Here is a 12299-nt window from a genome sequence, read left to right as displayed (position 1 = left end):
GTAAAAATCGCTCCCTGACACGCACAGCCAGCGAATGGCAAGGTGCAGATGTGAACTCCAGCCTGTGCCTCCCGAGTGCTCGCATCTTCTACAGGAGCATGCTGCCTGCCACCTCACGTGCTCCTCCCACCTCCCGCGGACCCTCTTCTCTTTCTGGGCCTCTGCCTCCTAGCAACCCAACCGTCTCTCAGGCCCAAGGAGTCAGAGGCGGCACAGTAGTCCAAAGTTGCCTTTAATACGAGATACAAAAATAGAAAAACCAGTTGAGGCTAAGTGAGGGGAGGTGGGGCAGGGAGGAGGGCAGGACCACCCCTCACTGCTGACCCCCCCCACATCCTGGTCCCCGTCCTGGAGGAAGGCCGGACAAGGGGAGCTGAGTGGTGGCCGGATCTTCTCTGTTCCCCCAGAGCAAGGCAGGCTGAGGCCACCAGTGCCAGGAAGCCCAAGAAAGGAAAAGCACCGAAGCAGATTCCCTGAGCGGCCGGGCTGTGCCGGCACCGCTCACACCACAGAGCAGCCCTCAGCTGGGGGGCGCAGAACCCGGACCACGTCTTCGCGGCCCATGGCAGCCAGGGCGTCCTCTAGCACCCCGAGAGTGGCACCGCTGCCTTCTTTGACAGCCCAGTCCCTCAGCAGGGTGTAGGCTGGCACCTGGTCCTGGGCCATGACCTCCACAGCATCAGTCTGGTAGCCCAGGCGGCCCGCCAGACCCTGCCAGCCCTTGTCAGGTTCGTCTGAGACTTCCAGGAGCCGCTCCACTTCCTCCTGCTGCTGCTGAGGGAGGTGAAGGTAGAGGCGGCAGCCAAGCTCAGGATGTGGCCCTAGGGTGGGAGACGTGAGGGGCACAACAGGGTCAGGTGGGCCGGGTGCTACGGCACAGCCAGGTGTGAAAGTCTGTAGATTGGGAAAGGGGGCTCACCCTGACTGGGGGCGCAGGGCTCCTGACCGCTAGGATTGTCCAGGAAAACAATGCTGTCTCCATGCCTCTGGTCCCTGTCGAAGGTCCCCAGCTCTGCAGTCCGAGCTTTGGCCAACTGCTGTCTTTGTTTATGAGAGCGCCAGCTGTGGGGAGCAGGGGGGACCCGCCAACCTGTTCCAGCCTTCACTGAGACAGAGGGAGCTAGCTGGGAGTCCAGCTGGGGAGGGTGTGCCACAGGGCAGTGCCCAGACTACTTACCACTTGAAGGCCACATAGGCGAGCAGACCGAGGACCACAGTGGCCAGGAGGGCACAGTAGACAGGGATAATGCTGCCTGAGGCCCCTGGAGGCTCAGGAGGGAATGGGGAGGAGGTATTGGGGGCCAGGGCTCCCCCTCCCCATACCTCTTCCCTGTCCCTGCCCTGTACCCTCCAGGTCTTATCTGTAGAGGAAAGGACAAACAGGATCAAGGGCAAGGAATCAAGGCTAGGATCCCTGGGTAGCTTCACTTAGACTTGGCTGCCCAAAAGGTTTGAAACAACAATCCCTACTACGTAGAGTCAAAAACTCATAGCATGGCATCAGGAGCTGGTTGGCCATCTCTCGCAGCCTCCCCTCTGCTCGCCACTCTTGGACACCTAGCCCTTCCCAGGTGTACCCTTCTCCTAGGTTTCCAGACGTCTGCTCTTGTGGTTGTACCCTCTCCATCTGACACACTGGCAGGTACCGCCTACTTGGGGAAGACCTCCTTGATCTCTTCCAGTCTCTCCCTTTCCTGGCTCCTGTTCTACTTCCTCTGTCTACTGGGGCATTAGACTGTGTGTCCTGTCTCCCACCAAGTCCGGGAGAGCAAATGGATTCATGGTGGTCCCGACGGGGGCTTTTCTGCACACGAGACCTTGTAGATTTGTACAAAATAAAGCTGAGCTGGAAGGCAAGTAAATGCTGCTGCTCACTTCTGCCTGGAGGCCAGTTATTTCCACAATCTGGTGCAGGCAAGGCACAAGGTACAGGGACTCCAGAACTTGTAACTGGACTTGTGACCTACCCACCTAGCCAGTGCCCCCAAACTTCGATTGACAGTTACCTACCCACATGGAGCTTACCTTCCCTGTGGCTGGAGTTGTGAAGCATGGCTCTGCTGGCTAGCGGTGCTCCCATGGACTGCATCTCTTGGAGAAGATGTTGGAGTGTCATTCCAACACTCAGGCAAAGTTGCTGGGACACTTCTCGGAGTCCAAAAGGGGCTATGTGTAGCGAGACGGGAGAAATTCCTCAGGCCTGATGTCAGGAGTCCCCTGGTAGACTCTGTCCCCCTCTCTTGGCTCACTGCATCCTGATTCACCCCAGGGCTGGTTACCACCGCCCCCTCCACTTCCCCACTTACCAACCTGGACCAGTTTCCGCCGGTGTCAGATGGGGGTGGGGTTGACAGAGCTAAGCCCCCACTGGCCAAAGCTAGAGGAGCCGGCAGCTCAGGATGGAGGAGAGCAGGCTGGAAACTTCCCTATCTCAAAGACCTTAGCAACCCCCCTGGGCTGAGTCCAGAGATGGTACTGGAGGACGAGCAACTCCCATCCCCACCTCAGCCAGAGCCAGACCAGAGGCCTGCTTAGTGGGAATCTCCCCCAGACTTCTCAGCATGAGCCTGGGAACCCCACACCCTAAGTCTCTAAAACAGGGCTCCCTGGAGCGACTGTGGCCCCACTTCTCCAGGATCGGTATTTAGCCCTCACTTCCTGCTCAGAAACTGGACAGGAAGGTTCCTTGGTGGGTTCAGCAAGGGCAGAGTATATGGGCTCAGAGGCCCCCTCGTCCTTGCTCATCTGGGAATTGAGAGGTCTTTGAGGCTAGAAACCTCAAGGCCAGGACTACTCAGTCCCAGGACCCATGTAGACCACGGGGCGGATCCTGCTGGGACCCGCTTCCTAAGGTCTGGGTAAGAGAAGCCTCCTCTGGGCTGAGGAGGGATGTTGCCCGGAAGGCACGGACAAGAAACCTGGGGGAAGGCCCTCTAACTCCCCGACATCCACCACCACATCCGGCCTTGTCTCCAAACTCACTTCTCCACCCAGTGTGCAAGTGGGTCTGGGATAGAGACGGCGGTGGCCCTTGCCACATGTGGGGCTTGTACAACTGGGTCGCTTACCATATAAGGGGCCCTTCCCGGATCCTGGTTGGCAGGTGGGCCCGTGACTGGAGCGCCTAGCCACAGCCAGGCCCGTGTCTGCCCGACCACCCCCCAACCCCCCCCCCCCCGCGCTGCTGCGGGGCTGGAGCTTCTTCTCCCCAATCCCCACCTCCACACACACACACACACACACACACACACACACACACACACACACGTGCGCGCATCTCCAGACCACAAAATACGCCCGCACATGCCCACACGGACGACGGGCGACATCCGCAGGATCACGGGCCTCGAGGTGGGGGAACAGAAAAGCAGCCCTCGGTTCTACCGGTCCAGGGAGACCGGGGCTCTGTCCCCACCCCTCTCCTGACCTGGAGCGGCCGTCCCTCGGAGGCTCCCGGGATCCACTCGGGCTGGCGGGGCTCGGAGCTCCGCGCTGCCAGGCTACCATGGACTAGCCAGGACGGCTGCGTGGAGACCCTGGGGAGGCCAGCTCCGGCGCAAGGCGGGCGGTCCCGCGGAGGAGCCGCCTAGGCCCGAGCGCGGGGGCGCGCGGGGCGTGGCCGCCCTTGGCCCCGCCCCGCGCAGGGACGCGCACACGTGCGGAGGTGTTGCGGGAGCGCGCTGAAAGCTGGGAGCCATCCGCAGGGGAGAAAAGGTGGCTGAGGCCCACAGGGACCGGAACGGCGCGGCTGGAGAAACGGAGGCCACGCGGAGGGAACGAGTCGCCCTGGTGGGCTTACGGGCCAGGGGGACACGAGGCCCGGACGGTGGCCTAGGCAGGCGGAGACGCCGCGCGCATGCATACTCGGAGGCGAAGCAGCTACAAAACCAGGCCAGGTTTATTGCCGAGACCGGGAGAGCGAGGGGCCGCCTTTAGAGATTAAGGCCACAGTCCGGTCCCCGTGCTCTGCCGGGACGCGGGGCTGGGGAGCCTGGGCTCCCGCCCCACACTGTGCAAAAAAGTGCTGTGTTGCCGCTGAGGCCAGTGCCAGACTCCGGACGGCCCCTCTGCCGGCGAGGGGCGGGACTTCCTGGAGTGAATCGCCCACCAATCCCTGAGCTGGGCGGGGGTGGGGTCCCGCCCACCCCCGGAGCCGGGCCGATCCCCGGCCGCGGCCTCTTGGTCTCCTCCTCCTCCGGGTTCCCGCCGACTCCTGGGCGGGGCCTCCAAGGGCGGGGCCCGCCGGGGGAGGAGCCTGCGTGACGGCTGTCAGCGCGCGTCTCCAGGGTTGTACTCTGTCTCCCCTGAGGACACCTGGGAGATGCGCCTGGAGGACCGCCACAGCTTCCGCGCGAACTGGCTGCTGCGCGCCTGGGGGAAGTAGGATCGGGGAGAAGTGGGCCAGGACTGTCGGCCCCCCACCCCGATCGAGGCCCGCCCTGCCCCTATCCTCACCTCAGAGGGCTGCCCCGCGCCCACCACGATAAGCTTGCCGTCCTCCAGGCCCACGAGCACATGGCTGCGCTCCTTGGTCACAGCCACACTTCGGATGGGCACCTTCATGGGTAGAGGAGGCGCAGCTGGGAGCAGTCTGCAGGGAGGGAGGGATATGCTCTCAAGTGCAAGTTAGCTTTGTGTCTCTTCATTCTCCCAGGTACCTTCTCTGCCCACTGTGGGACAGGAGACAGCCATGAAGAATGTGCCCACAGACAGGTAAGGGGCTGTGGGTGCACACCAGAGAGGGGTGGGGGTGGGCTGGGGGATAGCACCTCTTGGGTGTCTTCTTACAGTGACTACCACCCTGAGGACCCGTGAACTCATAAACAGTGGCACTCACTTGTTCAGGTGGAGGATGTGCAGGGCACACTGTGCTGTGCCCAGCAGAACAAAGTCCTCTGTCACTGCCAGGGCTGTGGGCTGCTCTACCAGGGGCAGCGAAACCCGCAACTTCCCATTCACTGAGTACAGGTGCAAGGAGTAGGTGACCTGGAAGAAGCAAGAGGTGTCAGCAAGGACAGAACACCAACTACCCCTTTCTTGTCTGAGCACCCCTTTTCCATACCTGAGCCCCGACACGTTCCCACGCCGAGCTCTGTACCACAATCTGGCCCTCTGACCCCAGCACCAGGTGGGACACAGGTCCGGGTAACGTGGCCCCTGGGGGCTGTAGTGCTGCCACAAATTGGCCGCGGCGTACAGTGTGGATGATCACAGTTCCATCCTGCAGGAAGGCAGCTTAGGGTGCTGGGCAGGGGTCTCTAATCTCCAGGGGCATTGCCTAGCAAACTTGGCCTCCCCTGGGCACAGGCGCACACACACCTCAGATCCAGACACAGCCATGTCGAGTTCAGTGCTGATGGCCACACAGCTCACTGCAGCCTCATGCCCGTAGAGGACCTGCACGGGCTTTGATGCCAGTCCCACCGAGAGACCGCCCTGTAGGGAGCCAGGGCTGGCTCAGAACTGGGGACATCTCACTACCCTGGCCCCTGAGTGAGAAGGCTAAGGCTCAGGAAAGTGATGGCCTCGTCCAAAGCCAGAGAGCTGGAGGGTCGTGGAGCCCCAGCCTTGCTCACGGTAGCAGAGAGAAGGGCAGGTCTGGACTTACGGGGGCCCCACGGGGCTGCCCACCCAGCATACCTCCTGCAGGAGCCGCCACACCATGCACGTGGTGTCCCGGGAGCCTGAGATGAGGTAGATGCCGCAGGTGTCCAATGCAAGGCAGGTCACTACATCTGCATGGGGAGGGGAGGGTACAAATGGAACAGAGTAGTCACACCCCCCCTGGCCAGCTACCCCCACCCGCACCACCCCACCTCCAAGGCTGCCCATACCAAGGTGGCGGTTGAGTTGCTTCAACAGCTTGCCCCGGGATAGTGAGGTCACTCGCAGACTGCCATCCCAGTGGCCACCACTGAACAGCAGCTTTCCGTCGGGGGTCACTGCCAGGGCTTGCCCACTCACACCACTGCCTGGCACCCACGGGCCACTCAGCAGTCGCTGCATCCTGACCCAGTGAGGGGGATGACAGGTGAGGCCAGGCCAAGAAGACCCAGGCCCTCAGAGACCTAGGCCAGACCCCGCCACCGGCCCACGCTCTGGCTGGGTGGGAAGACGAGTCAGGGGACAGGGTATTTAGAGCCCACCCCTGCCCACATCCCTGTGTCCTACTTGGGGTTGCCTATGGTGGGGTCTTTGCTGAAGCTGAAGTAGTTGTTTATGTTACGGTCGTAGGGCAACCAGCTGTGGGTGCCCAGCAGCCCACTGGCACTCACGGTCACCTGTGGGCAAGAGGGGGCAGAGGTGGGTGTGGGGCGGAGTCAGTGAGGGGTGCAGCTAAGATGGGCTCTGCCTGGTGCACTTACCAACAGGTCTGAGGAGCCCTGGATGATGAAGGAGTGGGACTGCCGGTGGGGAACCAGGGCCAGTACCAGGGGCACGCCATCACTGATGACCTACAGAGTAAGAGTACCAGGCTAGCTATGCTTGCGTGGTCAGCCGGGTGCCCCACTCCCGTACATACAGCCTGGGCTGCCATTCTTTCCTCTCCTCTCAACCCCCAGTGGCCACAGACTAGGCATCATAGAGGCAGAGGTCCCTCTGAGAAACAGTCAAGAGAGATCAGTGGGCTTTCAGGAGGGCATCTCAGAAAGTAAGTGAGATGCAGGGACGGACAAGGATGGTCCTTCAGAATCTCAAGCTTGGTCTCAACCTTGGTCCTCCAATCCTGTTACTGTTAGTTCATATTCCCAAGCCTGCTGGCAGCAGGAGAGGATAAACTAAAAACGTCGGGCCGGGAGGCATTCTGATGTAAGCATGAAGGTGAGGAAAGAAACATCCAAGGCCAAGACCCTTACTTCTGGTCTCCCGGAGGTTTTCAGAGACGGTTAGGCGAGTCAACACCTTGTCTAGGCCTTGGCAAAGAAGGTGCCCCACTCCCACTCCCACATTCCTTTCCTGTTACCTCTTTTCCAAAGGTGTCTAACACCAGTGGTCTTGATTTAGGTTTTCCATCTGCCCCAAGAAGTTCGTAAGGACAGTGGAGTTAAACCCATTTCACAGAGTAGGAAGATGAAGCCCCGCCTCCCCTCACCTCCGCAAAGAAGGCCTTGAGCTGGTCCAGGTGCTGGAATATGCTAGGTGAGTTAGTGTCCAGACGTGCAAGGCGTTGGGCTGCTTCCTCCGCTGATAGCCGAGCTGGATGTGGCTCCTGTGGACAAGTGGCCAGTCAGTACCATGGCATGAGCATCCTTGACCATTATCTTTTTTTTTTTTTTTAATGTTTATTTATTTTTGAGAGAGACAGAGCATGAGCAGGGGAGGGGCAGAGAGAGAGGGGGACACAGAACAGCCTGAACAGGCTCCAGGCTCCAAGCCTTAAGCACAGAGCCTGACGTGAGATTTGAACTCACGAACCATGAGATCACGAGCTGAGCTGAACTCGGATGCTTAACCGACTGAGCCACCCAGGCGCCCCTCTTTTTTTTTTTTTTTTTTTGTTTTTAAGTTTATTTATTTAGTTTGAGAGAGAGAATGAGAGAAACATTATGTGTGCGTGTTCAAGTGAGAGAGGGGCAGAGAGAGAGAGAGAATTCCAGGCTGGTTCCGCACTGCCAGTGCAGAGCCAGACATGGGACTCGAACTCATGAACCATGAGAGCCGAAGTCGGACGCTTAACTGACTGAGCCACCCAGGCACCCCATATCTGACCATTAATCTCCAAGCTGGCCTTACCTTTAGCAGCTGACAGGGAGTCTGCCCAAAATTACTGATAATGCCCTCCAGAGCCTTCCGTTCCCGCTCATCCGCCACGTGGTCCAGGTCCACAGCCCCTGGGCAGGTAGGCAGAGCAGTCAGGGCTCCCTCTCTGCCCTCTGCCCTCAGCCCTCCTCTCCTGTGCCCCAGCCCCCACTTGAGTCCAGCGCATGCCCACCCTCATAGGTGCAGTAATAGAAGACATTGAGGGCCTCCTCCGCGGCCGGTCCCCGCTGCTTGTAGCCAAAGATGAGGTCAATCCACTCGTGCAGGTGGGCAGACACATACTCCGACTCCTGGGGGTGGGGGTGGGAATGGGGCCAGTCAGTCCAGGGATGGCTGACCCCCCACCCCCACCCCTGACCCTCAACCCTGGCTGTCCGCCTGTGTTCCTCTCCTCACCAGAGCCTGGCGGTGCTGCTGGATGAAGTCCTCAGGAGAGCTGGCCCACGGCGGCAGCACCACATCGCCCACCTTCTCGTTGGTCAGCTGGAGGCAGCCCAGGTCGAAGCCTGGCAGGGAGGGCAGCTGTCTCACGGTCACCTGCTCCCTGGCCACCCCCAGCCTGCGAGCTCCGTGCCCAGGCCTCCCGGCCCCGCACCAGCTCTTACCGTTCTGGTTCTCCAGGAAGTCGGGGAAGTAGAAGAACTCTGGGATGAGCTCCTTCACGTCGGCGGGGCTCTCCAGGCGGGCCTGCCAGGCTGCCGCCACTGAGTGGAACTGCCGGTCGGAGCAGTCAAAGCTGGGGGAGGGGCACAGGCCAAAGTGAGGCGGGGAGGGTGGGGCCAGGGAGGGCGAGCGTGAAGCTGGGGAAAGGAAGGGAGCCGAAGGGCCCAGGATACCTGGAGGACCTGCCTCTTCCCCCCCATCTGCAGCAAGCCACCCTCACCCCTACCACCTGCCAGCCACCCCCCGGGCCGCACCGGCCACTCTGCAGCTGGACGTGCAGGGAGGTGAAGGGTTCCACGCGGATGAGGTAGTGCATCACGCCCGCCGCATTGGAATAGTGGGTGCCATAGTGGAACTTGTCGATGGTGCCCGCAGGGTCCTCGAAGCTCTCGTACCTGCAGCCGAGGGTAGCGGGAGAGTCAGCAGAAGCCCTGCCCTGGCCCATCCCAGCCCCCAAGCCCGGTCTTGCCCACACGCTCACTTCTCCCTCACGAGCTGGGCATGCTTGGGGTTCACCACACCGATGGGCTTGGACAGGTCCCGGAAGACGGCCGGGTTGCTGAGGTCCAAAGTTGGGGACACGTAGTCCTGCAGGACCCAGGGGAACTGGCCGCCCACCCAGGGAAGGAGCTGCATGAGGGTCCTGATGGCCTATCTGCCCAGCCTGCCCCACCCTCACCCTCAGGAAGGTGGGCAGAGCCCCCAGGTAGGGGCACACCACTTAGAGGGACCCCAGGGAAGCAGGACAGACAGTCCATAAACAGGATTCCCTTCCGGGAGAAGAGAGGCCAGCGGGGGAGGGTGGAGAGTGGGTGTGGGTATGTCGGGAGGAGGGGCAGGGAACAGAAGCCAGCTGTCAGGCGGCACCCCCCCCCCGCCCCGCCCCCACAGCACCTACACTGGGGCAAACCAGGGCTGGCAGACCAGAGGGGTAGGGGTGGAGGTAAGGAGTGGACCCTCACCACAGGGTACTGAGACAGGTCGTTGTAGGTCCGCCCTGCAATGGTGTTGAGTTGCATCAAGTATTCGAAGTTGGATATCTCACGCTGTACCCATTTCTGGGGGGCAGGGGCAGGCAAGAGGTGAGCCAGCTGGGCTGTCCGGCTCTCCTCCCAACCGCAGGGCTCTGACCTTGCCCGCCCCCCACACTTGAGGCCTCTCACCTGGGTGAGGCCAGAGGCACGCAGCATCTCCTGGGGGGAGCGGCTGCTTAGGTAGCCTTGGGCTGGGGGGCGCAGGCGCTGGAGCCACGAGTACACCTGGTTCCGTACCTGGGTGTGGGGTGGGATGAGGCAGGGTTGGGGCCTGGGGGCCTGCCAAGGAGATGAGGCTGTGGTCCCGCCCACCTTGCACGGGAAGTTGAGGAAGTAGTTGGCCTGATCGATGAAGAAGAGCTCAAGGGCTGAGCGGCGCAGGTTGAAACGCCGCAGGTGGACTTCACGCAGCTGGGCGAGCGGGCGCCGGAAGTCGTGGCCGATACCTGTGCAGACAGACATCAGGGGCAGCAGTCACTCACCCTTGCCCCGCCAGAGGCAAGCCATCCCCTGACGCCCTTCTAACCAGCTCCAATAGGACACACCCTCCTCAGTTTCCACACGCTCTGCGCTGCCATCGTAGAAGTACACGTGCTGTGTGGTGATCTCCAGCAGCCCTGGGATTACAGCCACCACTGTGACCAGCTGGCACTCCGCCGACAGCACCAGCTTCTCATGCTGCTCGTCCAGTTCTGCTGCCTGCATCCTGGGGGCCAGCACCTGGTTCAGGCTCAAGGCTCTAGGACTACCCACCCCCCCCTTCCAAATAAGCCCAAGGACCAGACTCTCCCAGTGCCGTCACGTCATGAGGAACATACTCTCATGCTTCCCAGAGGAGAGGGAGGAACTGTCCGGGGTCCAGTGCCCACTGACCCCAGTCCCCACCCCAAACCAGAGCCCCTAAATGTCTGGCCGTGACACCAACTCCCACCCCTGGCTCCCCCTGTTCTGGGGGCCCCCATGCTGGTCTGGTTTGTGTGTCTCAGTCCTGCCTGGGGGTGTCTAGTTACGAAAGAGTCACTCTCGATTCTTCTAGACAGCTCTCCCCAACCCCCCACCTGATTTTGGACAGCCCGTTCGGGGTGTTTAGCCCTGGCACAGACCCCTGCCCCCACTCCTGGTCAGCTCTCTCCAAGCCCCACTCACGCGGTCTCCAGCGCAGCCAGCTCATCTTCGCCGAGCTGGTCTTCCGGAAGCTCCTCTGGCAGCGTGCTGACTTTGGCCTCCTTGGTGACCGCTAGAGGTAGCGAGGCCTCCTCGGTAGGTGTCAGGGGGGCCTCACCTGCAACAGGCCCAAGGGTGCTCAGCAAGAGCTGGGCGGGGCAGGGTTTTTGAGGTTGAGCAGATCCAGCTCAGGACACCCTCTCTCACCCAGGTTGTCCCGCAGGGCGCTAGCTTCCAAATGAGGGTTGAAGTGATGGTTGGGCACTAGCTTCAGACGCATGCGCGAGTATGTCTCGGCACTGGACAACTTCCAGCGGGGAAGCGGTGGGTCCCTGCAGATACGTCCCGGATGGTGGTCATGGGTGCGCACAGAAGACTGTAGAAGTCCCTATTCCTCCCAGGCCTCACCCCAAACGCAGTCTCGCTGTCCAGGTCCCTCCCGGAGCCCCGCCCCGCCCCTCCCGGCCTCCACCCGAGCCCCGCCCACCTAAGGGCCCAGGCCCCACAGGGGCTGGAGAGCTGACGCCACAGCGCCCCCCAGTGGAGCAGAGCCGTGGAGTGCTGCGCTGCCTGCTGCTTCAGGGCCGCCGCGTAACGCAGCCCTTCCAGGCGTGCCCGTCTCTGTGCTGGTTCCAGCACCAGCTCCTGGGGAGTGGGGGTGGAGGAATGGGTCAGTCCCGCCGGCGGCTTCCTGTCCCGTCGGGTTTCTTCACGCTGTCCCACCAGCTATCCTCTGGGCACAGGAGTGGAGCAGCTCCCCACCCCCGCCCCGGGCTGCACACCTGGAAAGCCCGACGACTATGTGCCCGCTCCCTCTGGCGCCGCTGTCCACTACTCATGAGCGTGTCGTAGCAGGCATTCCAGAAGCCCGACATGAGGTCGTGGCTCTTCGCGTAGGTGTCCATTTCGAACTGCGACATGGTGGGCTGCACCTGAAGGATTGGGCAGGGAGAGGACACCAGTGCTCTACGTGGGTTCCCAGCCCCCCGTTTCTCTTCCCTGGCCCCCACCTCCAAATACCTGCTTGTCGATGAAGTGGCGCCATTCAGGTGTGGCACAAAAGGCCTGAAAGTCCTCGAAGAAGGTGGGGCTGCCGTTGGTGGGCGGCAGGGAAGGCAGCCCCCACTGGAGCCCCAGCGGCCCATAGGCACGGTCCAGCAGCGTGCGCACCAGTGGCACCAGCCACGAGCAGCGTTCCGTGCCTGCGGCAGCTGCAGCTGAGGGCTCCCTTTCCTCGGTGGGCGTTTCTGAGGTGGGGGTGTTGAGCGCCCGCGCCAGCGCCGACTCCAGCTTGGAGAGCACGTAGCAGGCCTCCTCGCGCCGCATGGGCACCGCTGTCTGCAGGAGCGAGTGCAGCTTCACATAGGCCTGGGCGTGCAGCTGTGGGCAGCAGCAGGTGTGGGTGGCGTCCAGGCACACCCCGGGTTCCCTACGCCTGCCGCTGCCAGACCCCAACCCACCCCGTGCTCACCTGCGGGTCCTCCAGCAGGATGTAGCCAAGCACCAGGCGCAGGCCAATCTGTGCCATCTCTCGCAGATCTGCTGTGCCATTGGCCAGGTGTGGCCAGGCTCCCATGCGATCCAGCAGGTTGCACACGCCTTCAAAGAGCTACAGCCCAACACATTCCAGGCAGCCGCCACCAGAGGAGGCCAGAAGCCCACCGGGAGGGAGCAAGG

The 12299-nt window shown here is 61.8% G+C and overlaps 2 protein-coding genes across 7 annotated transcripts in view; both read right to left on the bottom strand.

The window, feature by feature from the left end:
• Nucleotides 1-214: 214 nt before the first annotated feature.
• Nucleotides 215-3763, bottom strand: LOC121011127 (death domain-containing membrane protein NRADD-like). Its single transcript, XM_040445169.1, has 5 exons — nucleotides 3428-3763; nucleotides 2026-2166; nucleotides 1178-1361; nucleotides 920-1062; nucleotides 215-821 (listed from the first exon to the last, which is right to left on the bottom strand). The coding sequence occupies exons 2-5, from the start codon at nucleotides 2114-2116 to the stop codon at nucleotides 502-504; spliced, it is 738 nt and encodes a 245-aa protein (XP_040301103.1). The 5' UTR covers nucleotides 2117-2166; nucleotides 3428-3763; the 3' UTR covers nucleotides 215-501.
• Nucleotides 3764-3880: 117 nt separating this feature from the next.
• The window catches only part of NBEAL2 (neurobeachin like 2), a 29849-nt gene continuing 21430 nt past the window's right edge, over nucleotides 3881-12299 (bottom strand). For 4 of the 6 annotated variants that reach the window (XM_040445163.1, XM_040445166.1, XM_040445164.1 and 1 more), the window contains 25 exons: nucleotides 12094-12231; nucleotides 11643-12002; nucleotides 11405-11554; nucleotides 11110-11267; nucleotides 10830-10954; nucleotides 10605-10740; nucleotides 10004-10164; nucleotides 9588-9904; nucleotides 9387-9482; nucleotides 8906-9030; nucleotides 8679-8819; nucleotides 8367-8497; nucleotides 8158-8267; nucleotides 7934-8051; nucleotides 7735-7832; nucleotides 7094-7210; nucleotides 6366-6455; nucleotides 6172-6281; nucleotides 5835-6007; nucleotides 5641-5735; nucleotides 5320-5436; nucleotides 5063-5221; nucleotides 4838-4986; nucleotides 4456-4591; nucleotides 3881-4371 (listed from right to left, as the gene is read on the bottom strand). In XM_040445163.1, the coding sequence (XP_040301097.1) occupies nucleotides 4270-4371; nucleotides 4456-4591; nucleotides 4838-4986; nucleotides 5063-5221; nucleotides 5320-5436; nucleotides 5641-5735; nucleotides 5835-6007; nucleotides 6172-6281; nucleotides 6366-6455; nucleotides 7094-7210; nucleotides 7735-7832; nucleotides 7934-8051; nucleotides 8158-8267; nucleotides 8367-8497; nucleotides 8679-8819; nucleotides 8906-9030; nucleotides 9387-9482; nucleotides 9588-9904; nucleotides 10004-10164; nucleotides 10605-10740; nucleotides 10830-10954; nucleotides 11110-11267; nucleotides 11405-11554; nucleotides 11643-12002; nucleotides 12094-12231 (3612 nt within the window). In that variant the 3' untranslated portion in view covers nucleotides 3881-4269. Of the gene's footprint in view, nucleotides 4372-4455; nucleotides 4671-4837; nucleotides 4987-5062; nucleotides 5222-5319; nucleotides 5437-5640; nucleotides 5736-5834; nucleotides 6008-6171; nucleotides 6282-6365; nucleotides 6456-7093; nucleotides 7211-7734; nucleotides 7833-7933; nucleotides 8052-8157; nucleotides 8268-8366; nucleotides 8498-8678; nucleotides 8820-8905; nucleotides 9031-9386; nucleotides 9483-9587; nucleotides 9905-10003; nucleotides 10165-10604; nucleotides 10741-10829; nucleotides 10955-11109; nucleotides 11268-11404; nucleotides 11555-11642; nucleotides 12003-12093; nucleotides 12232-12299 lie in introns of those variants that run through there. The other 2 variants (XM_040445165.1, XM_040445168.1) reach the window with 2 other exon arrangements.

Source organism: Herpailurus yagouaroundi, unplaced genomic scaffold (assembly GCF_014898765.1).
Source record: "Herpailurus yagouaroundi ecotype Mexico unplaced genomic scaffold, PumYag 193, whole genome shotgun sequence".
NCBI lineage: Eukaryota > Metazoa > Chordata > Mammalia > Carnivora > Felidae > Herpailurus > Herpailurus yagouaroundi.
This window is presented reverse-complemented; position numbering and strand designations above follow the sequence as displayed.

Excerpts from the sequence above, each read along its gene's own strand:
- LOC121011127 (XM_040445169.1), bottom strand. The coding sequence starts at position 2,116 with ATGACACTCCAACATCTTCTCCAAGAGATGCAGTCCATGGGAGCACCG. Across the intron at positions 1,063-1,177 it reads GCCTATGTGGCCTTCAAGTG|CTGGCGCTCTCATAAACAAA; the intron begins GTAAGTAGTCTG and ends TGCTCCCCACAG. Across the intron at positions 822-919 it reads GCCCTGCGCCCCCAGTCAGG|GGCCACATCCTGAGCTTGGC; the intron begins GTGAGCCCCCTT and ends CTCCCACCCTAG.